The 23,837-nt window shown below is 37.2% G+C and overlaps 1 protein-coding gene across 2 annotated transcripts in view; it reads right to left on the minus strand.

Moving 5' to 3' along the window:
• Positions 1–23,616, minus strand: part of DACH1 (dachshund family transcription factor 1) — a 456,844-nt gene extending 433,228 nt beyond the window's left edge. For both annotated transcript variants that reach the window (XM_065902144.1, XM_065902145.1), the window contains exon 1: positions 22,646–23,616. In XM_065902144.1, the coding sequence (XP_065758216.1) occupies positions 22,646–23,496 (851 nt within the window). In that variant the 5' untranslated portion in view covers positions 23,497–23,616. The remainder of the gene's footprint in view (positions 1–22,645) is intronic.
• Between the last annotated feature and the right edge of the window lie 221 nt (positions 23,617–23,837).

A 23,837-nucleotide genomic window follows, 5' to 3' on the forward strand; every position in this document is an offset into this window, starting at 1 on the left:
AAAACCAGTCTAAAACTTTCTAAGGCCACTGCAGAACAGCTGCCAAGACGTTGGTCACCATGGATTTTACACTGACTGACTGTAAGTGCTAATTTTTGAACTCTCTTTCCCAAATAGGATCTGGCAAAGGGTATTTATTGAATTCTTACTTACCTCTATGTATTCCTACTAACATCTATGTTGTTTGTGATTTCCGTGGCATTTAATTTTGTCCTCCTTTCCTTAAATCCTCATCTTGTTGTTTAAGTGTTAGCCTCCCTGACTGGCAAGTGAGAAAGATAAAACTCAAATGACTTAGGGTAAGGGTCTTTCAGTAGTTAGAAGTGTAGGATCTGGAATTAGAATCCCTGAGGTCACCTCCTCATTTAGCACCCACTGCCTTGGGTGATTTATCCAACTTCTCTGTAATTCAGTACCCTCCTCTGAAATGGAGATAGGACTATCATGAGAGTGAAGTGAAATGTCTTGGCTAGCGCCTTGCAAAAAAAACAGTGTTAACAGAATATGAAATATCATTCCATAGTGTGAACTTTATAAAGGACACTGAAAGCTGAGTAAATTGAAGAGTGCAGGAAGAAGATGAATCCCAAAGAGACTTGGAAAAATAGTAAAGAATTGAAGGATAACGAGGAATTGTTAGTAGAGATGAGAAAAAAAAAAAAAAAAAAAAAAACAGAGGAGACACTTAAATAATCACCTATTATTCAAATCTAAATTTTAAAATATTTATCCTATAACTTACTCAGCAAGTTCGATAACAGAATGAAAAACGATTTCCCAGTCAAAAGGTATCTATTCTTCTTACTTGTTGAAAACTTCTAGCAAACAAAGTGAGCTCAAGTGAGACACATCTCCTTTGAAGGAATCTTAATTTTCAATAACATTTCACAGTTAGTGAACCAGAGGTACTTCTAACATTTCAATATTGAAACCACTACTCTATGAAAAATCCGTCTGGCTTCTTTTTTACTACCCTATGTCACCTGAGAGATTTAAAATATAGTCCCGATGCTTCTAGGACTCTATTCAATTTTGAAAACAACAGTACTCTAAATTCCAAATTTATCACCCTAAAATAAAATTTAAGTTTCCCCAAGAAACTTTCCTTATTTATTAGATCCATACAAGTGAAGAAAAAGTTCAGTTTAAATATACTATATGCCAAGACCCAACTGAAGTCTTCTTTGATGCAATAACATGTTGAAGCAAAGGAAAAAGCACATGGATCATGCATATTAGGATCATCTGGAAAGACACTTATTATGAAAGTTACAGGCAGCTTTGCCTAATGCTTAAACCCGATATGTGTATTTCTTACAAACATTTAAATGAGCACATTGCAAAACAGAATGACAGTCTCCTTGGTGAAGTCATAAATGCAAAGAATCAAATTTTTTAAGAGGAAAGGGCAGTCAGATCTTCAAGACAGATGTCTCTAGCAGAAGTGAAAATGGAGCTACTTCCTTCAGCCCTTCTTGTCTTTCCAGAGAAAGGTCTCTGCTCTGAATCCTAGCACTAAAAGTTACAAAGAAAGAATAAGGATTTGAGAATCTAAAGAGCATGAACAATTTAAAACAGAACAATTCAATGTACTTAAAATTTGTAGCAGAACTAGTGAATGAATTTACGTCCATGAATTTACTTTATTTCACTTAGTATTGTTTGTTTGAAAAGACAAGATTTTGAGGAAATAGTTCAAATCATGCAGGACAGACAACCAGGGCCACAATGGGAAGTCATGGTAGAGCTCTGTAATGAGTCTACTAGTAGGGTGATGATAGATGGACACAAAGCTATAGAAACATCAAGGCATGTACCACTTTTTCAACGTACATTTGATGTAATTTAGCAAGCCACCATTTAAAATACAGAAGTCATTGAGAAAGACTGTATATAAATTCTATTATCTTCTCTCTTGAATGAATAAGAAATGACAGTGTTGTTCCTGATTTATGCCATATATCACTTATGCAAGACTTTGATGAGACACTAAACATTAACAGAAAAACTCAAAATATTTAGCTCTTACCACAATGAATTACTTATTTTAACTGTAGATATACTGAAATAATAAGAGTTCCATCACTTTGCTCACATGATACTTACCTGGTGAAAAAACACTATTTCCCACACTTGAATTAAAGTGAGTAGATGTAAATGAAAAAAGTGATGCACCTTCCCCACCAAGGAACTTGCACATTGCAGCAATGTGCCAATCTGATAAATGACAAGTTTCTCATACAAAGATGCCAAAATACCAAGTACTTTTTCTTCCGTGAAAAAGAAATTAGGGAAAAAAAAGATCTAAAGACATCAAAAAGAAGGGCAAGATACTTGAATGGAAGAAGGCATCCAGATGGATAACTGAGACTGGATGAGGAAGTTTATTCCTAAGAATAATAAATGAAGGAAAATAGACACTGCCTTAAACCGCCCATGGCTACCTCCCAGTTTAAAAATGGGAAGAGTTGTCACAAACTCTGCCTCTTGTAGGCTTTATCTCCTATACAAGTAATGTTTAAATCCCAATTACATGCTCAGATGAATAGTTTTCAAGCTTTCAAAAATAACCTATTTATAACCATTGGGAGTGATAACCTCTCAACAATAGGAGTGGGTTACTCAGAATGGCAGGCCACCCTAGTATTCTTGCTTGGAGAATTACATGTACAGAGGAGCCTGGCAGGCTACAAGCCCAGGGGTTGCAAAGAGTCAGACACAACTGGACAACTAAGACTTTTTTTTATACTTACTCTGACAGTACTGTTCAAATGGAACCATAAAACAGGTACAGAATGGGAATTAGAATGTGTCAAAAAAGCACTGGAACTACAACTGAATAAAACCCACTCACTCAAATATTTTCTCCCCACAGTTAACCATTGATCTAAAGGCATGGATTAATTACATTAAAACTGCAATTATTTCCAATTTTATCTATGTGCAAAATTTGACCTTATGTATACAACTTGCTTTGCTGTAATTGTCCCATTGAGGATAATGAACTAAAGAACTTTTAAAATACACTGTAGCAGATTTTTCAGAAATAAAAAGGGAGTAAGATAATATACCTTGTACTTGGAAAGACATACCACAGGCTTCTAAACGTTTAGTTAAAGAGACAATGAAAATTAATCTAAAATGCTAATGAATATAAAATTTAATGTCATGCCTGTATTTCTCATAAAGAAAGAAACTATAACTGGCTTACTCTGCATCTTTAATGTAAAAAAAAAGTTAATGTTTTCCAATGAAACTACTAAATTGCTACAGATTCACAGAATACACTCATTATCTCTTGAATATTTTTGATAAAATTATGTTATTGCCATTATTTTCAAATAACTTATGACCTTCCAACTTTAGTCTAGATTAGAGTCATTAGTTAATAATTATTTGAATAGAAAAACAGAAAATAAAACTCCCAGAATGAAACTTCTTGAGTTCTGTTCCCTCTACTTGCTATGTAGTAGCTAGTACATTTACCCAGGTACTAGCTATGTGACCTGGGTCAAGTCAATGGACTGCTCTGACTCTTAGCATCTTCATTTTCCTTTAAAAGCAGGTAGAACCTATCTCTTAGGGCCATTATGGGGAGTGAAAGAGATAACATCTAGCAAATAAATAATAGTAACTATAATTTTTAGCGTAATGGTAATGCTTTAAACTGCATACATATATATTCTTATTTTTTGTCTGGCCTCTCAATTAAAACTTTTAGGTACTTCAAAAATTATATTTTTATGATCTTTCACAATTAATCTGATACATTAACTTCAATTAATAATTTGATTAAAATAATAAAGATAAAATATCTTAGTAAATTATACATGTATGAAGATTCACAAAGTTTAAATATTTGTGCTTAAACTACTGCAAGAATATGGGATACATTCCAGAATTTAAGACATCTTCCATTATGCTGAAGAATTAATGTTAAATATACTTTCATTTTGTTTTTTATTTCTACAAAAAAATCTAGAACATATATACTGTACCCATGCTTTAATTTCTTGGTTATAACTAAAATACTCCAAAATTAAGAATCTCATAAGAGTATTTTAATAAAATTCAATAATACACAAACAAAAATTCTATAAGAAAGTCAATTATATTTGTAATGAATGTCCACCATGTGCCAGAAAGTACCAGAGAATTTTCACAGGATAGAGACTAGATAATAGCCTAGAAAAATCACAGGGAGGTAAGTATTAGTCACAAGAAATTAAATTCCTTCAAGTTTCAAAATTAATTGAGGAGTTCAAGAAGTAATGAGATTTTCTATCAGCAAGCATCTCCTTAAATGTATTTAAAGCTGTTAACAGCGGATCACAAATATTTCAAAACTTTAGCTATTCATACATAAAGGAAGAATGCAGCAAGAGATATCTACCTGGATTTCCCCTCCACTGGTGAATTTCAGACATGAAATGTTTTTGTAGACAAATGGCAAGGAGAAAATCAATCAGATCCAATTTCAACAGCCTACTAAATTTCACAATATAACAATGGAAGAAACAATGTGTGTTACATAATTTACAAAAATGTCAAGATGTGTCATAAATCTAAAGACAAAGCGGAACAACAGTATTCTGAGATAGAAAACATTATATTATATTGATGAGTTCACCAAATATTTGGCAGACACCAAATTTTATGTTAAGATGCTTGAATGCCTATCCCAAATTTATTTTCAAAATAGGAGACTCCAGAAAATAGCCATTGGGAGGATTTCAAGATTCTTGGTAGAGAATAATTACAAGTTATGTATTTGGTTAAAAAAATCCTACAGACTTAACTAAAATGGAATGCTCTAGGGAATTTAAAAAGAAATCAAAGATTCAATAATACGTGACTTAGCACAAAGAAAAGGAAGAAAGACCTGATGTAAACTTCATAGAATCTCCTGCTTTCACAGAGAACTGCATAGCAGTTACTATAGATGTTGGATGTCATACTCCTCAAAACAAAATAAGTTATTTCCTTTGCAGATGCTGTGGCTATATTTCATCTTTTCTTCCTTTTTAAAGATTTTGTCATGTTAAACTATTACTTAACATATGTTTGAAAGTTAGTGCCAATAGAAATTTAGTAACCTTATATTTATAAAAAGGCTGTAACTTTTCATAATTCACAAATTCTCCTTTTAAGAAAGAATTTAATTGTTATGATTTTACTGTCACTGCCTTTTCAGCAGAGCATGATAGAAAGAATCAACGTAGGTTTTTGTCTTTATGTTTTCTGCATTGTTCTGGTAAAAGAAGTTTTAAAACAACTGGGTAAGAACATTAACAATCTAGTGTCTTAGCAACTTTGAAGTATATATTAATAATTGTACACATTACACTTTGCACAAAATGTAGGTTATATCTCAATTTTTAAAAAGTAATGGGAATTCTGATGGCTTAAAGGTAAAGAATCTGCCTAAAATGCAGGAGACCTGGGTTTGATCCCTGGGTGGGGAAGATGCCCTGGAGAAGAGAATGGCTACCCACTCCAGTATTCTTACCTGGAGAATTCCATGGACAGAGGAGCCTGGCAGGCTACAGTCCATGCGGCTCAGAGAGTCAGACACAGCTGAGCAACTAACACACCCACACAGTGGGAATTCTAAGCAGATAACAACTCTTAAAAAGCACTTTACTATTTCTGAAGTGCTTTCAAATAATTACTATCACATGCCTATCCTCACAACCTTCTTTTAAAATAAATAGAAAAGCTATTTTCCCTATCCCCATTTTACATTTGACAGTATGAAAGTTCCAGTTGACTAAGCCAACATCTCCCAGGTAGTCACTGATAGAATTGAAACTTGGAATCTAGTTCCCAGACTGTTCTTATAAATCCGAGTTGTCTATAGATTAGTCAATCTCAGATAATAGCTGCAATAGCAATGAAATACTTCTCTCAGAAAGTCAAAACAATTTCTTTTTGAAATGACATAATGATATTTTTGTGGAAAACAACTCCCAAAATTACACTTGATAAAGCTTTCAAAACTTAACTTTCATATATGTACTGAGAATTACAATTCCTTGATAACTAATAAAAGTGAACTAGAGAAAACAAAAATGTATTAGGTGATGTGACCCAATCACAACTGCTTTATTCATCACAGCCATGTTCTTGAGATCTGAAAACATTCAAGACTTGACAGCATATTAACAGTTTCAATATTGTGGACTTCTGTTCAGTTTGCTATGGGCAAGAGACCATGCCTTTACACAAGCTGGTGGATCGATTGGTCTTTGGTAGAATCTTAGTTTAAGACTCTTTAAGGCACTGATTTATGCACAATTGATCTGATCAGCCATGCAGTCAATGTGATTTATTAGCTAAGATGGCCAAAACCCTTTTTTCTCCTTTTTCATGCAGTAGTAATTCACCTCATTAGAGGTAGAATCATTATAGGAAGTTAGTGAAATAAGAAGTTGAACCTGCCAGCCTGATTCCTTATTTCCCCACAAACTATGGACCCCCGAAACAGTGATAGCTGGTCACTAAACTCAGAGCTTCTGTGCACGCATGCGGAAGTCAGCATACTCTCACTGTGGCTAGAGATGGATGAAGTGGATTAAAGGCAGTTCTTTTATGATACATTTCCAGAGAGCAAACTCGTCCATTTACCTTCCTGAGAAACTTATTCATTTAGTTTCTAGCACACATTTTTGCCTTTATATAACCACAGTAAGACAAATGACTTGTATTATTTTGTAATTATGGTGTTTAACTAAACATAGGACTAGCAATGTGTATAACAGGGGTTGTCAATCTACAGTATACATGTGGATGTATGTGTACACACACACACACACACACACACACACACACACACACACACTCAATGCTACAGGAAATCTGATTCTGAATAATTCACCTATGGGCAAAATACACATTTCTATTTGCTAAACACTTAGATTTTTCTATAATATTTGGAGGGAAGGTGTCTATAGATTTTATTTGTATAACAGCTCCTCTCCTCTCTTTAAGCTCTATCCCCCAGCCAGACCCTTAATCCTAAGGTTCCACTGACCACTGATTACCTCCTTAAATATTTGCTGTTTTTGTTCAGTTGCTAAGTCATATCAGACTCTTTGGGATGCCATGAACTGCAGCACACCAGACTTCCCTGTCCTCATCTCCTGGAGTTTGCTCAAACTCAGGTCCATTAAGTCAGTGATGCCATCTAACCATCTCATCCTCTGTCACCCCCTTCTCCTCCTGCCCTCAATCTTTCCCAGTCGGTAAGATACAGTCATTCCATGAGATGGTTCTGTTTTAGAACAGAGTATTGACCATCATCTCTTCTTCCATGCTGCTGAGAGCTCAAAACTCAGAACCTTTATTCTAGTTGCTTCACCCATGCATTTCCATTTGACTTGGTAGAAATTCCACATATCACAGTGATTTCAGGGGATGGGAGCTGCTAATAGCTGATCCCTCAGACCTTATCCTTCTTGAAAAGAATAAACACCCTGCCACTTCCCTGCCTGCCCTCATCCACACTATGGAGGAGATAAATGACGATGCAATACTCTAAAGATTTGACAGCCACACATCACAGTGATTAGGCAGTACCACAATGCTGTGAGGTGGTCCATTTTTTCCACTATGTGCTATAAAAATTGTGAATAGCTTTAAAAATCCAGATTTGCTTAAACCCCAGTTATGTAATTTCTGCACAAAAGTCTACTATGAGCTATACCTTTGATTCACTTGGATGAATGGCTCCTTAATAATATGCTGAATGAGTGCACAATTTTTATGCTGGTGCTGAACACTGTTTCGGTAAGACAAGCTTTAAAATAAAGCAAAGAATAAGGTAAGTTACAAAACATAGGAATGTTTTTATAACTCTCACAGAAACTGCAGCCCCACCTGTCCTTATTATTACTAAATCAGCAATATCAAAATGCCAACGAGTTTAGCTATTGTACCAGTTCAAAAGAAACACGATATGCTGTGTATGGATGAATTTGTGGGACTGCATATCTGTAACCATGGGCTTTTCAGGTGGCGTTAGTGGTAAAGAACCCACCTGTCAATAAGGAGACATAAGAGACTTGGGTTCAACCCCAGGGTCACGAAGACCCCCTGGAGAAAGGCATGGCAAACCAATCCAGTATTCTTGCCTGGAGAATCCCATGGACAGAGGAGCCTGGTAGACTAAAGTCCAGAGGGTTACACAGTGTTGGACACAACTGAAGTGACTTAGCAAGGCATAGCATATTTGTAACCACATATTCAAAACCAGAAGCCTTTACTGAAAGAATCTCAGATAAAAAATTTGCAATGTCAAAGGCACATCAGTAAGACAAAATATAATTGGGGACCTGGAATCTTTATTCTCATTTAATATTTGGGGCTAACTTACTTAAACTTTTCTTTACTCTTCCCTATTAGTAGAGATTAGTTGAAAACACACAGATTTTCCTGATTTAGATTTTGTTTCAAATCTTTGCCTGAATTATTTGGATAATTATTGCTGTTGTTGTTTAGTCTCTAAGTCATATCCAACTCTTTGCGACCCTGTGGACTGTAGCTCACCAGGCCCCTCTGTCAATGGAATTTCCCAGGCAAGGATATGGAGTCAGTTGCCATTTCCTTCTCCAGGGGATCTTCCCAGCCCAGGGATCAAACCCGTGTCTCCTGCACTGGCAGATAGATCTTTTACCACTGAGCCACTGAGGAAGCCCCATTTTGATAATTACTTACTTATTAAAAGAGTTAAAATTTCATGTTTATAATACAGTTTTAAATTTACTTTGTAATTTACATTTGGTCTGTTGTAATAATATTAGCAAAATTCCATTGATTTAGATATGTTCCATGTTCCAAATAAAACTTTGCCTAAGTTATTAATGGCTTAAATGCATATTTTCCTTTCCTTTAGTTAACTGTATTTTTCTTAGCACCAGTTTTATAAATAGAGTAAGACACTCCAGGGAAAATATTGAGCTGTATCTAGTGGCTCTGTGGCTGTTGAAATCACTCACTCTTTAGACTTGTGAACCACAGAGCACCCACAGCTCAGCAAATCCCAGAATAGCGCATGCCATGTCATGTCTTACTGCTTTAACCACACAGTCTCTGAATTCTACCCCCTCAATATAGCTAAGCGCAGTACTGATGAGCACAACAACAACCGACATCAGTCTACAGAATACAGTTCTACCATAAGCATATGCTGCTAATACTTAAAGAATACAAATGTATCTTAATTTGGAACTACTTGGGAGAAATATTTTAGTTTGAGACCCCAAATGTTCTTAGAATACTGTCTTGCGTAACTTTGTTCTAAAGTGAATGTAAGGTCTAGTAAAATTCTCAGTGGGCTTCTGCGCTGAGTTAAACGGTGAATGTACAATCTCTGCCTAGTCAAACTACACACTTAACATGGTGAGAGTGCCAATGAGTATGTTTCATCAGACGTTCCTGGAAGCTGTCTGGCCAATAGGAGGGGTTTGAAACAGTTCCCTAATCACTGTTGAAATCACTGATAGTACTGTCTGTCCACACTATGACAGACAAAAGCTGAAATGTATTAAACATAGCAATCCATCATCCTGCAGATGGAAAGCAGGAGCCAGGCGAGTTCAGAGGCAGTGACTACCCGCTGCTTAACAAAGGCTGGAGTCCCGACAGTTCAGTCCCTTCCTACCTCCTCACTACCACCCCTCCATCTAAGATGAATGAGTGTAATCAATGAGGGAGAAAGCCTGCTGAGGACTTCAAATTCAAACATTGTTACATTTAAAGTGCTGCTTTCCCCCCCTAATCAGAGCTGTTACTGGAACAGTTTTCTCCAAATATAAGGAGATAGGTATTTAAGTAAGTGAATTAAATGAATAAACTGTGTATTCAAGAAAGCACATCCTTAGAAAATACTGCATTGGTATATCATGAAGTTTGGAGAGCCAGTTTTGAAATAAAGCTTTGATACAAACATAAAGGAAGTTTTTTCCAAAAGTCACTCAGTTAAGGTTATGTTTACATTATTTGAAGCAACTTAATAGTGATGATCTCTTTGAATGACCAGGGGTTTATTATCTTTAAATAAGCACCAAATAGAAATGAAATGCTATTTGCTAAAGTTTAGTTCGTTTCGCATACTTGCATCTAATATGGGCATCTGAGTCACAAAATAGCCAAAGGGAGGGAAAAACCCTAACTGCTAACAGCACATTAACAAAGTGTAGAAACGAAAGACACTTTTCTTTGGATTTCAGCCTTGTCATTTCCAATTTTCTGCTCCTTGGACATGCTTGTATTCAAATTCTGGAACATCTATTCAGCATATCAATCCTAATTAGACAATCTGGGTCTGGAAAGGATGAGAGCTGGGTCATTTGCATAATTTAATCATAAATACTCAGTGATACATATTTCCAAATGCATTTGTACAATTATCTTTTCATCCTTGGGGCAATGGTATTAATATGATTAGGCAATATTTCTGGAAAAAACAGACAAGTATGCACTCTTTTTAACTGCAGCTTAGGGCGATATGAAAAATTAATTAATTTCTGAAGAAAATCAATTTCTCTACGTGACCATATTAGACATTGCTAAACCAAGACTCGGAAAGCTCTCTCAATCACTACATTTTATCAGATGCTTCTAAATTCTGATTAGTATGTGAACAATTCAATAGAAAAACTAGTAATATATCAAAAGGTATCTTAAATTTTGAAGAGATCTGTCTACTCTTCATTTCAGGAATACTACGATGCTTTACTTTAATGCACTGTGATTTAACCAGTCAATGAAAAGCCTGTGCTTTTGGTGTGAACTTATCTTGAGTGATCTTTTATTAATGCACATTAACCAATTTCAAGGACAATAGGATAAAGTTACCTTTGAAATGCTTTCTCAAGCAATGGATTTATGTTTATCTAAAATAATCTTCACACAAGACTGTTTATTATGAAAAAAATTAGGTAAACAAATTTATCCCAAAGAGTACCACTGCTATAAGAAAAACATTTTAATACACTTAATAGAGATATAAGAACCCAGGTGGCTAAGCTGATTTTTTTTTAAAAGAGATTCAGCTTTGTATGTTGATTAGTACAAAAGAAAGAAGTCACATTTGTGAGTTTAAATGTGCTATTCTTCTCTTTTCAATCAAATGAAAAAGTAGAAATGCATGCAAATATTCAATATTCATTTAATTTGCATAAAGGTGCTTGAACAAATTTTTGATTCTAACAAGCTCATTTTTCATGCGTTTTGTCTTTCATCCTAATCTAGCATCTGTCATTCCTTTTTGAAGTTATTATCGGCCCAATTCCCTCTTGGACATGGTTGCTGGGTGACCGGTATCTTAGCACCCACTTTGACAGGAACAGATGTGAATCTGATCAAGAGATTTCCCAAGAGTACCTGAAATCACAAACAACTTTTGTGAAAAACAAACCGCGTCCCTGTCATGGGCCCTTATTTAACCCACTCCCCAAAAGAAAGAGCAAAATAAGTATACCTCAGATCAAATAAATACCATTTGAATTTCATTTCCTAAACTTAGGAGGAAATAAACAAAAATCAATTCTATTTTCACACTGTTGAATTGGAGGAATCCAATTTAAATATCAACAGCTCAAACACCCAGCTTGGATAGATATTTCCAGGTAAAAACGAATTTACATTTCATGAAAGATTTCACTAGAGTGCCTACCAAACAAAAAGAGGATTTATTATGAGGACAATTTAGGTGATAAAGGTATTTAAGAGAATGAAAGTCCAAAGACTTCCTGTATTAGGTATGATGTAAAATGCTATGTAACATCAAGGATCAGTTTACTTAAAGAGAATTACCTAAAATATAAAAGTTCCACCTCTTCTTTCATGCATTTTATAGCAAGATCTTTTAAGCTGTTTCTTTTTCTTTTTTGCAGTTCACTCCATGCCCTATCAGTCATTATTGGAAATAGGGCTGCAAAGTGCCACTGAAAGACAAAGAAAGAAACTTCACACTATCACCAGTACAAAAGTCAGAATAGGTTGCCTTTCCTAAACTAGGTTCTTTGTGAGATGTGGTCGAGTTACATGATCTACCTCCTTTCCTTTCAGTCAGGGAATGCCCAGAGCAACAGCCATGTCAAATCCCCATGAAACTAGTTGGGTCAAACTTTGAAATGAAAAGAAATATTTGTTGCCTTCAGAAATTTGACATCAGAGTGATCTTAGGAAACATCCAAACGATGGACTTAATTTTCAGCTTCATTCAAATGGTGTGTCAAGGCAAGGCAGAAAAATGGTAGCTGACAGTGAAACTTAATTTTTTACCACATGACAACCAATAAAAAATAATAAGCAACACATTTTTAAAACCCTAAATATTTTCTCCTTGATGATCACGACTTAAGATAGTAATACCTTCCACTGGAAATCTTTGTGTTTTTCCTCCAAACTCCAAGAACTAATTGCTATACTCATTCTTATTAGGAATTTTTATGTTTGGTCCTTGTTAATAAAGTAACTAATTAGCCAAATGATTTTATTAATGCTAAGTGAAAAAAAAGTGAAAAGTCTTTGAAATTCTTTCTAATTTTTATTTTAGAAGGAACTTGCTAACCTCAATTTCAAAGTCAATCATGGAATTATTTAACCATTATAATGATCATTTCGTATATGTTAGTGGAGGGTATATATGTATATGTGTTGCTTTACCATTTATAAAATGTTTCTACATATACAAGATTGAGAGCAAGTCATTCCATATGATGAAGTAGGTTCTAAATCTAATGGTGGTCATTTAATGTTGCCAGTTATAAGCAAAGAGATATTATAATCCTACCATTCTATATTAGCCATCCATTTGCATATATGTGATATGGCATTTTGATATTCCAGAAATTAAGCCAATGATTAACGTTCCTTTTCCATCATAGGCCCAGTCCACATAACTAAAACAAAACTGGCTTTTATGTATGCAATTTGTCAATGATCTCCTTCCTTTGTTACTGCTAGTGGCAAAAGTAGCCTTCTGGAAACACTTTCAAGTGATCCAACTAACAGTAAAATAAGAACTTCAACCTTTTAAAATTTGAGTTTAAGAAAATAAAAATATGTTCATATAAAAATCTGTATTCTGAAATGTAATCACAGGGAAAAACTCCCTGGGAGAAAAGTTATTTCACCTATTATGACTGACTTTTCTGTGACAAAAAATTAATAAAAAATACAAGGTAACCATTTTACTCTAGGATGCATATTTAAAAGTTAGATATTTTACTTTAAAAAGGAGCATCTTAGTCACATGTGAAAACTTGAATAGCTGCAAAATTTTGATGGCACTTTGTCTTAACTGTGAAAAGTCATTCATGAATAGTATTTTGTAAATTTCCTAAGAATATATAGTTATGAAATTTGGGAGCTAAACAGGTGTTAACAGAAAGAAAAATCAAATTTGACCCAGAAGGCTCCAATATTAAGGTTTGAATTGGGATCAGTTCATTCCTTTCCCATGGGGTAACTTGTATAAATGTAATTCTATGGTTTCATAAAAGCAGGTCAAGTTTCTATCCCTGGGGGTCTTTTGGCAATTTGAAGCATGGAAGCACTGTTCCTGGCTACAAGTTCAAATCTGCATGTACTGTCAATAGTGTGAAGACAAAAAAAAAAACAATCTGTCAAAAGAAGACACTATTCATCTTTGATTATAATATACATTTGTCAGAGCATTCTTAGAAGGTATGAATAAAGGTGTCAGAGGTCACAAATCATAAAATATTCTGAAACCATTTTTACTAACTTATAAAAATATATGCATATAAGATGATGCAAAAAGGAATGTGAAATACTTTTACTTAGATAACTAAATGCAAAGATGAACTTCTTACCAAATGTCATTTTACAGTTACTATGTCCAAGTGTTTTTTATTTTTTTTTTAATTCTTTAAGCTTTAGATGAGGTAGTCTTTTAAGCAATCACTATTTTATTAATATAAGCTCCTTTCTACTTTGCAAAAAAAAAAAAATGCATGCATGCCTGCACTTTTCTCAATGACGTAATGACTTGACATATGCCATGGAATGACTGAGAAAGTAATGGATTTCAATTTCACTGGACCTCTACCAGGTGTTTTCAAAGACAATTACAGTCCACTGCAAGAAGTGGTAATACACATCTCCTTATGTAGACCTGCAGATTAACCCATTGACCTCATTCCTAACTCATCTCATTGATGGCAAAGCTTTAAGAAGAGCAATCTTTTTCTCTTAGATTATGAAATTGTTTTCCTATCATTTATCCACTGATTTTAAAGGATATGCTTGCTCTAAAGTGCAAGCAGCAGTGAAATAAACCAATAAAAGAAATAGTGCAATGACATCAAGCACTTTAAATGTTCTTCAATAATGTACAGATTCTAGTACCTAATAGTTTAATGTCAATTTCATACAAAAAAATTATCAAGTACAGATATTTTTCACAAAAAATTAAAAGTATATCTTAGTTATCATAAAATATGTCTAGGAAAATCAAGATAAGTGTTTAATCACTATCTTAACTGCCATAAAATACTATATTTATAATTATATCTTAAAACATTTAAATATAAACTGCATCTTTCACCCTAAATTAATTTTAAATACAGTTTTCTGTGGTCATTCACTAAAGTCAAATTGGTTTTTCATGTGTCATCTTATATTAAATAAATTATAGAAAGCAAAATTAAGCTGCTTTTATCATTTGTTTGTCCTCTGTCTCTATGCTCTATATACCTTTCATGTGCATGTGTGTATATGTACATATACACATACATAAAAGCTTTTCTACCAAAGATATTATAATAACTTAAGCATAAGCACATAAACCACAAATGAGTTGAACTTAATACAAACAAAAACATCCCATCACAAAGATTCCTAAAATGCTGATAAAAATTTTACACTTGTTGCACACACAAGAACATCCATCCTAGTATAAAATGTGTGACTGGTGAGACTACAATTAAAAATGCTCCAAGTTATTCATTTAAGATCCAGAGGCACTATTAAAGTACAAACTGCCTCACTTAAGACATAAATATCATTTCCAAAAAGTTAAGCTAAAAAAAATCAGATATTTTAAATATAAAATAGTAATTAATACTGTAGAATACATCAGTATTTTAGCAGAGCTATGATGGGTTCAAAGACTAGTTACACCTTCACTGATTTATTTAAACCTAAGCAAAATGTTTTTAAAAAATAAGGCTATGAATAAAATAGCTCACCTACTGTTGCTATTAATACAATTTCAGAAAACAATCAGCTTAAGATTTTAACAAAACACTCCCCTGCTCGATGCGTGAAAGTAACGAAATATTTCTTAATTAACATATTCTCGAGATTTTTAACTACCTTTGCTTTAAAAATGACCACACTTTTTAAACTGAATTAGTAAGTTTTTACTAGAAATGCTTCTATGTGTTTCTATAATATATAATAATTCTCTGTCAACTAGTACTCTTTCTTTCCTGATACATTTTCCTTGTCCTTGAAGAAAGGTCTTTCTTTTTTCTGTTGTGATTGGACAGGTAATCTAATTATTTAGAAAGTTTTGATACCGTATATAAATTCAAAGATAAGTTACACTGTGACTTTTAAATACTTCGTTTAACCCGCTGTTAATTTATTCTAAGGACAGGAAAACATTTCTCAATTCTTCAATGTTACTAACCAAAAGTAACCAATCTAATTTGCTGTCCATTTCACTATTTGCTTTGAGAAAATCATGCTTGAAAAGCATATCCAATTTTTTGTCAACATACACTACCTTCAAAATCCACTGCATAAATCTACTTATAGTTAAATTATGATTATTCTCAAATTATAGTTCAATAATTTCTATTTCCTGCAAGAAACATGCAATATACTCTAGGTACTGTGTTCATCTTCGACAACAACACGTTTTAGATGTTTCAGTTAACCAGCCTTTTTTTTTTAACCATTACTCTCTGAAACTTTTTTAAGGCAAACGACTATCCAATGTGTTGCCATGCTGCAGAGTTTTAGACACTTGAATATATCTTTAAACAAAAAATATAAGACAAATTAATACATAGTGAATTTTCCAGTTTAGTGAGACGTCTTTGACAACTTTCACTCAAGTCACGTATGTTTAAATGTGTAAAAGAATCCCAGCTTGATATCCTGGATCAACTCCAAACTAATATAAATCAGAAAGCAATAGGGCCACACCTTTAACAAAATTTAGTCGTTGAACATTTGGATATCCTATTTAGAAAAACCTACATGCAAATTTTTCTTAATGAGTGACTTGGAATCCTCTTATTTTATAAAATAAGTCCAAATAAGAATAAACAAGAAATTTAAAATGCACCCGGCTTGAGGTATCTGATTTTGGATCAGATTGTGATTAGCATTAGTCTCTATTTATGGTTATATGCACTTAATAATTAAAACAAATATGTACATTCAAGTTAGACAGGTATCTGTAATAGACACACTCAAAAAATTCTCAGAAACCTTCTCAAAGTAAATAGGTGCATCAAAGTAAAATGATCCACCAATTAATCCAAAAATAACTAATTACTAGACTTAATAACTAATTACTAGACCAACTATAAATATACTATCCTGGTATTCTGGTTTTCCAAAGAAATAATTTGGTAACCTAACTTCACTATTCTAATTGAGTCATTTCTATTCTGTGACATATTCTAAAAAGGAAATGTCAGCAATTAAGTTATTTAAAGGACAGCTAATGTAGCAAAAAATTATTTTTGATTGGAAATACTTATGACCAATTGAGGAGAAGGCAAGTAAAGAAATTTGAGGACAATATGGACTCACAGAGGCTCTGGTATGCAGAGATATATGAGATTTATGCAGATCAGAGCCTTTGATATTCCACTTACCTAAGCCCCATTTGGTGGGGTTTTTTTTTTAAATTCAGGTTTTCTTCATTAAGAAGTAAATTACTGAATATAAATATAATGGAAAAGAGACTCCTTAATGTAGTCTCTAAGTCTGAAAATATAAATACAAATGTATTTTTAGTGTATTCTTAGCTAGAATTTTTAGCTGCAGCAGTCACACACACACACACACACACACACACACACACACACGCACACACACTCGCCTGACCAATCACAGTGCAGTAACTCAGTAGTTAAAAGAATGGCACATGCTGCCACATGCTAAGGTCATTCAATTCTCATAACTATTCAAACATAAAATGATAGAACTTAATATTAAATACATATTAAAGCATCCAAACAGTTAATATCAAGTTTGTCACAATTCTTGCTTATTTTAAAGGTATATAACATCATGTGATTTCTCCCCCTGGTGAGCAATCTGAAAATGAAATCCTGGAAAGATTAAATTCAGGCAAAGTTGAACTTTTTAAAGAACCAAGTAATGAAGACCTTAAAATCAAAATGTTTAGTGAAATCTAAAAGACTCACCTGTACCTAATCAGAAGGCGTATTTCAAACTAAATTCCTCAGATAAAAATTCAAAGGGAGACAGTTCACAACCTGTGAGTTTCATATCTTCTTGTATTTTGTAATACATGTGTTGTATGTTGCTAACACAATGCAATTTAAATGATTATTTTATGTGATTAACAGAGGTAAGTGTGTGAAACAATTTAGTAAAATAACTTGGAAAGAGAAAATAGTACTAATTGACAGTCAAAGCACAAACTGTTCTTAAAATAACAACTACTTGGTTGCACATTAAGCTAATTTACAAATGCTACTTACATTCCAAAAACAAAACAGCAAATGAGAAACAATAAAGCGTATTATGTTTTCGTATGCTAGTGAATCACACATGGTAAATCACCAAAGAGAAGAGTTATTTATGCTCAAACCAGCCAAGACTTTAATCAATATTGGGTGTCACATCTCAGGAGGCTGGGGAAGGTAGTGAGGCAAAAAGAGAGTGGCTAATATTGGTCTCAATAATTTATACGCAATTTCCATGATATGTGGTAGATTAAGCAAAAAAAAAAAAAAAAAACGCAGCAGAATTTAGACTAATGAAGTTTAAAAATTCTGTCTTACTTGTACATGCAAAAATTTTATGCACGAAAACTCTGAAAATCAGCCTATTTTGGAGTTTATTTTACATAATACTTGAAGCTTCACAAAATAAAATACTATATACAAATCAAATTAAGTGTCTCCCGGTATTAACTGTGGAACTCAGAAAGTAAACAAGCATGATCTTCATAACTATGTGCACTTTCTTACAATAATGGATATAATATTATTGGAGACTAACTCCAAGAGAAAAAAAAGCAGGTTTGAAAGATATTATCAAAATAACTCAAGAATTTGTATTTTGCAACATAATTTGATTAAATAAGGTAAACCCAAGGTTAGAATACTCTTATATTTTATTTATGTATTAGCCATTAAGCTGGAATTCACTAATATTTAAAAATCGTTCAGAAATAAGTGATAAGACCAAGCAAACTTTCACGTTTCAGGTTTTATTCTTCTAATTATGCCATATCCTTTTTGAAATGTTATAAAACGAAACATTAGGCTTTATAGGAGCCATTAATCGACTGTAATACAAAAAACTTCAAAAGCATAGTCTCTTTTCATTTGAAGTAATTTTTTTAATTCCTCTGTGCCAAGTATCATAATTATCTATGAGAAGTGAGTCTGTATTGTGTTGAAACTTTCTACACAGAGGCATAAAGGCATAACTCCGTGCCACTGAACTGCATGCAATGAAGGAAATGTTAAATAAATATTGCCATTTTCTGTTAAAAAAACTTCTGACAAAAAGAGGCAAGCCAAGAATTAGAAAATAGTTTATACTTCTGATACTAAACTCGCATTCATATATTACTACTGAACAAAAAAAGACATATAAATTCTTTCAATTTGCTTTCCATAGATGGTATTGACTTTTAAGACAAAAGAATACTGTCTGTGAATAAATGTCTGATAAAACTAACTGGAATCTTTTCAAGTTAAAAACTCCACAAATCTAAGTCTATGTAGGACCCAAATCACAAGCTGGTTTGGAAGATCCTGAGACAAAATCATCTTCTGACAATATTCAAAGAAAAATTCATTTTCGATAACAAAATAGAACCAAGTCACTTTTCATTACCTGAATTCACAGAAAATTGAATCCTAACCCAAATCTCCAAACAAGCAACTGACTCAGATAAACAGAGACTTGACCATCTCCATAATTACTTTTCTTTTGTTGTTGTTGTTTAATGGTTACCAGTTAATTAAGTGACCTCTGTTGCAACAGCCATGTTCATGCAACTAATGTTTAGTTTAAAAATAATAATTGGAGGAAGCTGATCAAGGTCAGACTTTGTCCTTTGACAACTTTTAAATCTATTTCCTTATATTTTCTTTCATGTTTTGAAGCCCCTATTTTATTTAGCTTTACTATCAAGGTGACAGTCTGTTTCATCTCCTTGTGGTAATGACAGATGGCTTCAACATTTATTCTAGTGTTCATAGATAGCACACTAATGCAATAGCCCCAAGCAAATTAAATGCACTCCGAGTTTTCTTTTTTTTACTAACTTACTGAGCCACTTTGAGCAAGTTTATGAACCTTTCTTTAACATAACTTTGGTTCCTCAGATTTCCTGGTATCTAGATGCTATTAAAAGACATAGTTAGATACACATTCTATAAAAAGTTGAGAGTGCTAAGATTTGATGTTTCTTGCACACTATGTGTGTATTATTTCATATAGTTTGCCTTCTTGCACTGTTCTTCTTCTGCATAAATTATTTCTTTATATAGTCTCTTAAGTAGCCAGAGGAGAAAGAAACAAGAATGAAAGAAATCAATATATATAGATGAATGAAAAAGGATCTTAATAGTAAGGGAATAAACTGGAATGAATGAAAAAGGATCTTAATAGTAAGGGAACAAACTGGACTTGAATCAACAGGATAATTTTAGTTTGGGAAATTCAAGATGAAAAATATTTTAGCTATTGCTTCCAAAGTAAAGAAACAAGGCAATAACACTTGTAACTATCACTAAAAAGTAAGGCATCACAATGCAAACGTGTATTTTGGTGAGAGTTCACTGATAAGTTTTCTATCTTCTTAGTCAATGGCAGAATTAGGGAAACCTAGGTATATATCTGCAACTACACACCTTTTTCAGTATCTACATGTTATTTAGGCTTGAGAAAGTCCTGTAGTTGATAAAAAGATCAAAATGTAGCAGTAAATCAACAAACTTACCACATTTAACCTCAAATGGAGTTCTGGAATAACACATTTCATTGTAAGGTATTAAAACTTTAGAGTACTGATAAGATATTTTTGAAAGGATAAACAGTTTTACTGGATTTAACTTTTCTTGGTTCTAAAAGTTTTAACTCCAGAGCCTTTGTTAACCTCAGGGAAAAACTTAATATTTTAAAATTCATTCCTAGTAACTTTAAGAATATTCTCCAACCATATGGTGAGAACTTCAACTCCAAAACCTAAGCAGAAATTTTAGGAAAAACAAAAGCATCAAGGAAATAATTGTAAGAAGTGTAACACTACCTGTTTTAAACTGGTTATAACTTTGTAATCTTTGAAGCAGCTTTCTCCAGCGATTTTGTGTGTGTTATCTGAAATAGCCATTAATTATCTAGTACAGTGTGTGCTGTGAAAAACACACAAAGAAGACTCAAGAGCAAAGTCGTTTGGTTACTGAAAAGGAAAAGAGCGCTTCACCAATTTACTGGATAGGTATTTTATCACAATCTTATTTTATCACAATCTTATCTGAACTGGCTTCAGATTTCAACCAGCATTTTTTATAACAACTCCGTAACAATTTTCTGCCCTGATTTAAACAGCTTTAATAGTAGATTTTTGGCAAATCTTTTATATTCTGTACACCCAAGGTCTCTGATTATCTCTGTAAATGATGTTTAGTGATCAAGATTCACCCTCAATCTTTACTGCCACCTGTCCATATTCTTGGGCACGCGCGCATACACACGCGCGTGTTCAGCATTCACCGAAAAATAGTAGAAACGAAGGTTCAAAACCCAGATAAACACCCATGCCCCCCACACAAAGAAATAAGTAAACACGGAAAAGAGTTTCTGGATGAGTCAGGGTAGGACATTAACTGATTTGCAGCTGGAGCCTTTCTAGTCTTATAGTGTTCCCAGGGCACTAGCCAGAGGTCTTCCTCCAAGGAAGAAATAGCTAGGGACTTTTCTACCCCGATTTCCTTCTGGTCTAGTCCTGCGCCTCTCTCCTTCCCGCCTCAGTTTCCTTAGCTATACTAGGGGCACACAAAAAAAGAGGTAAAACTCCGTTCCTCCTCCCAATCTTTAAACTTATTTGGAGGGTACCGAAGTTTCCGCACAAATTTTGCGCGCAGTTCCCACGCGCTCACTTCGAGACTCCAACTTTCCCTGCTTGCTTTTTACTCGGCTTCTCTGAACTTCTCCCTCTGCAGCCAACGGTGGGGACAAGACCGTACAGTGAGAGTGGGTGGAAAAGATCACTTCTACCCCGAAACTGACAAGCTACCCCACTCCCGCCCCCTCTCGGTAGATCCTCCCCCGAGAGAGCGTTCATTAGCATAAAACTGGTCCGGCCGGGCTCAGGGTCCCGTGGCCTCCAGGGTTCGCGCGCTTTGCGGGACTGGGGGAGCCACAGCACCGGCATTCAGGTCCACAGAGCATCCCAGTGCCAAACCTGCACCTGCTCATTGCGTGAGCTACTAACCTTTAAAAAAAAGAAAGAAAGGAAAGAACAGTTTGGAGAGAGAGAGAGAGCGAGGCAGCAAACTGCTGTCTTCCCTCCCCGTGTCTCCAGTTCAGCCTCCAGGAGTCCCAAGCACCCGGTCACCGCCCCCAACGGCAGGAACATTGCCGGTCCCCTCGCGCCTGCCCCGGGCAAACGTACCCCTTTATCTTCTTTGCACACACACGCTCGCGCGCGCGCGCGCGGACACACGCACAGATGCGTGCACACACAGACCCCTCCCCTCCCCTCCGCAGGCTTGCCCTCGGCGCTTCAGGGCTGAACTCAATGTGGGTCCCCCGGGATTACGCTGGCCTCTCGGCCTCTGGGACCGTCCCGCTCCCGACCTCCAAGTGACCCACTTCCTAGGCTACCTCGCGGGGCGCTCACCCCTAGCGCGTCTTTCCGCTCCACGAACCCCGCGGGGCAGGGTTACGACCTCCCTCCGCCCCCAGGATCTAGCCCCTCGTCTCCGAGCAGCCGGGCCGGTGCCCGGCGCCTCGCGGTGGAACCCGGGTCCGAGGGAGCGCGCACACACTGCAGCGCTGAAAGGGGTCCCCAGACGTCCGCGCAGCCTAGGAAGGGCGCTGTGGCCCCTGGAATGGCACCATCCGCCTCCTACCCGCCCCGTCCGCCCCGAGACTTGGGGTTCCCGCCAGCCACATCTGTCGAGCCCCAACGTCCGGGCGAGCAAGGGGCGGACCCGGCCGGAAGAGCGCGATCCGGGCAGGGTGAGGTGCCAACTTCTCTGAGAGGTCGGGAGCGGCCGGCGAGCCCGGAGGAAAGGGAGCAGAGGGCCGCGCTCGCCCGGGGCGCGCGGAGAGAACGGCGCCAGGCGGAGAGCGAGGGAAGGGCGAGGGGGCCGGTTGGGAAGGGCCCACAGGCGGCGGAGACTCCCTCCCCACCCCCACCGTCCCCCTGGCTCTTTACCTGGCGTTGGTGCAGTCATTGTAGAGGGTCTCGAAGTCTTTTCTGGAGATGAGTTTGCAGCGGTTCACTCCGGGCTGGATGGCGCCCAGTCCCCTCAGGATGCGAACCTGCTCCACATTGCACACCACCGGCGTGATCTCCAGCCGCTTCAGCTTGGTGTAGACCGTGTGCAAGCCCCCCACCAAGTGCTTCAGGAACAGGTCGAAAGCCTGGGGCAGGCAGATCAGCTCGCAGCCCTCCACCGTGAAGGAAGCCACTTTGGCCCCCCTCAGATCCACCATTTTGCACTCATTATTCTGGGGGGTGTTTTCCACTGGGGACGGGGTCGAGTACACGGGTTTGCCGGGGAGGGGGCCGCAGCTGCTGCTGCTGCTACTGCTGCTGCTGCTGCTGCTGCTGCTGCTACAGCTGCTGCTACTGCCGCCGCCGCCGGTGCTCGCGTTGATGGGGGTGCTGGAGGCGCCAACGCCGCCGCCGGCGCTGATGCTGCCGCCGCCGCCGCCGCCGCCGCCCGCGGTCGCCAGGCTGGGGTTGCAGCCGCCGCCGCCGCCGCCGCCGCCTCCGTTGCCCGCGCTGCCGCCGCCGCCGCCGCCTCCGCTGCCCGCGCCGCCGCCGCCGCCGCCGCCGGTGGAGGTGACTGTGCCCGCCGCCGCCGCCGCCGCCGCCGAAGCGATGGGCTCCGGCCGGAACAGAGTTGGCCCCGAGGACGCCGGGGGCCCGATGGACGGAGCCGGAGACGAGGTCGCGGAGGACGTGGAGGTGGTGGTACCGGAGGAGGAAGCAGACGTGGAGATCGGGGCTTGCGGGGGGACCAGCTGGGTCGGAGGGATCAAAGCCGCCGGCACTGCCATGGCCACATATAAGGGGGAGACAGAAGGAGGAGAAGCCGGGGGAAAAGTTGCCGCACACACACCCCCGGGGAGGGCGAGGGAGGGAGAGAAGGGGGGAGGGAGACGGAGCTAGGGGGCCACGAGCGCCACAACTCCGGGAGAGAAGAGAAGAGAAAGGGGCAGAAGGGGGGAAAGGAGGTGAGGGCGAGCGCGAGCGAGCGCCGGAGGGGCGAGCGCGAGAGGCGCTCTGGAGAGAAACGCACAAAAGTGTCCCGCAAGTCGAAATGTGAGTCCTCTCCCGGGGCTGGGATCGGGGATTGGGGGGGGGCGGGTAGGGGCGGGCAGGGTCGGCTGTGGCTGTG

The sequence above is a fragment of the Muntiacus reevesi genome, chromosome 11 (genome assembly GCF_963930625.1).
Source record: "Muntiacus reevesi chromosome 11, mMunRee1.1, whole genome shotgun sequence".
NCBI classification, from domain to species: Eukaryota; Metazoa; Chordata; class Mammalia; order Artiodactyla; family Cervidae; genus Muntiacus; species Muntiacus reevesi.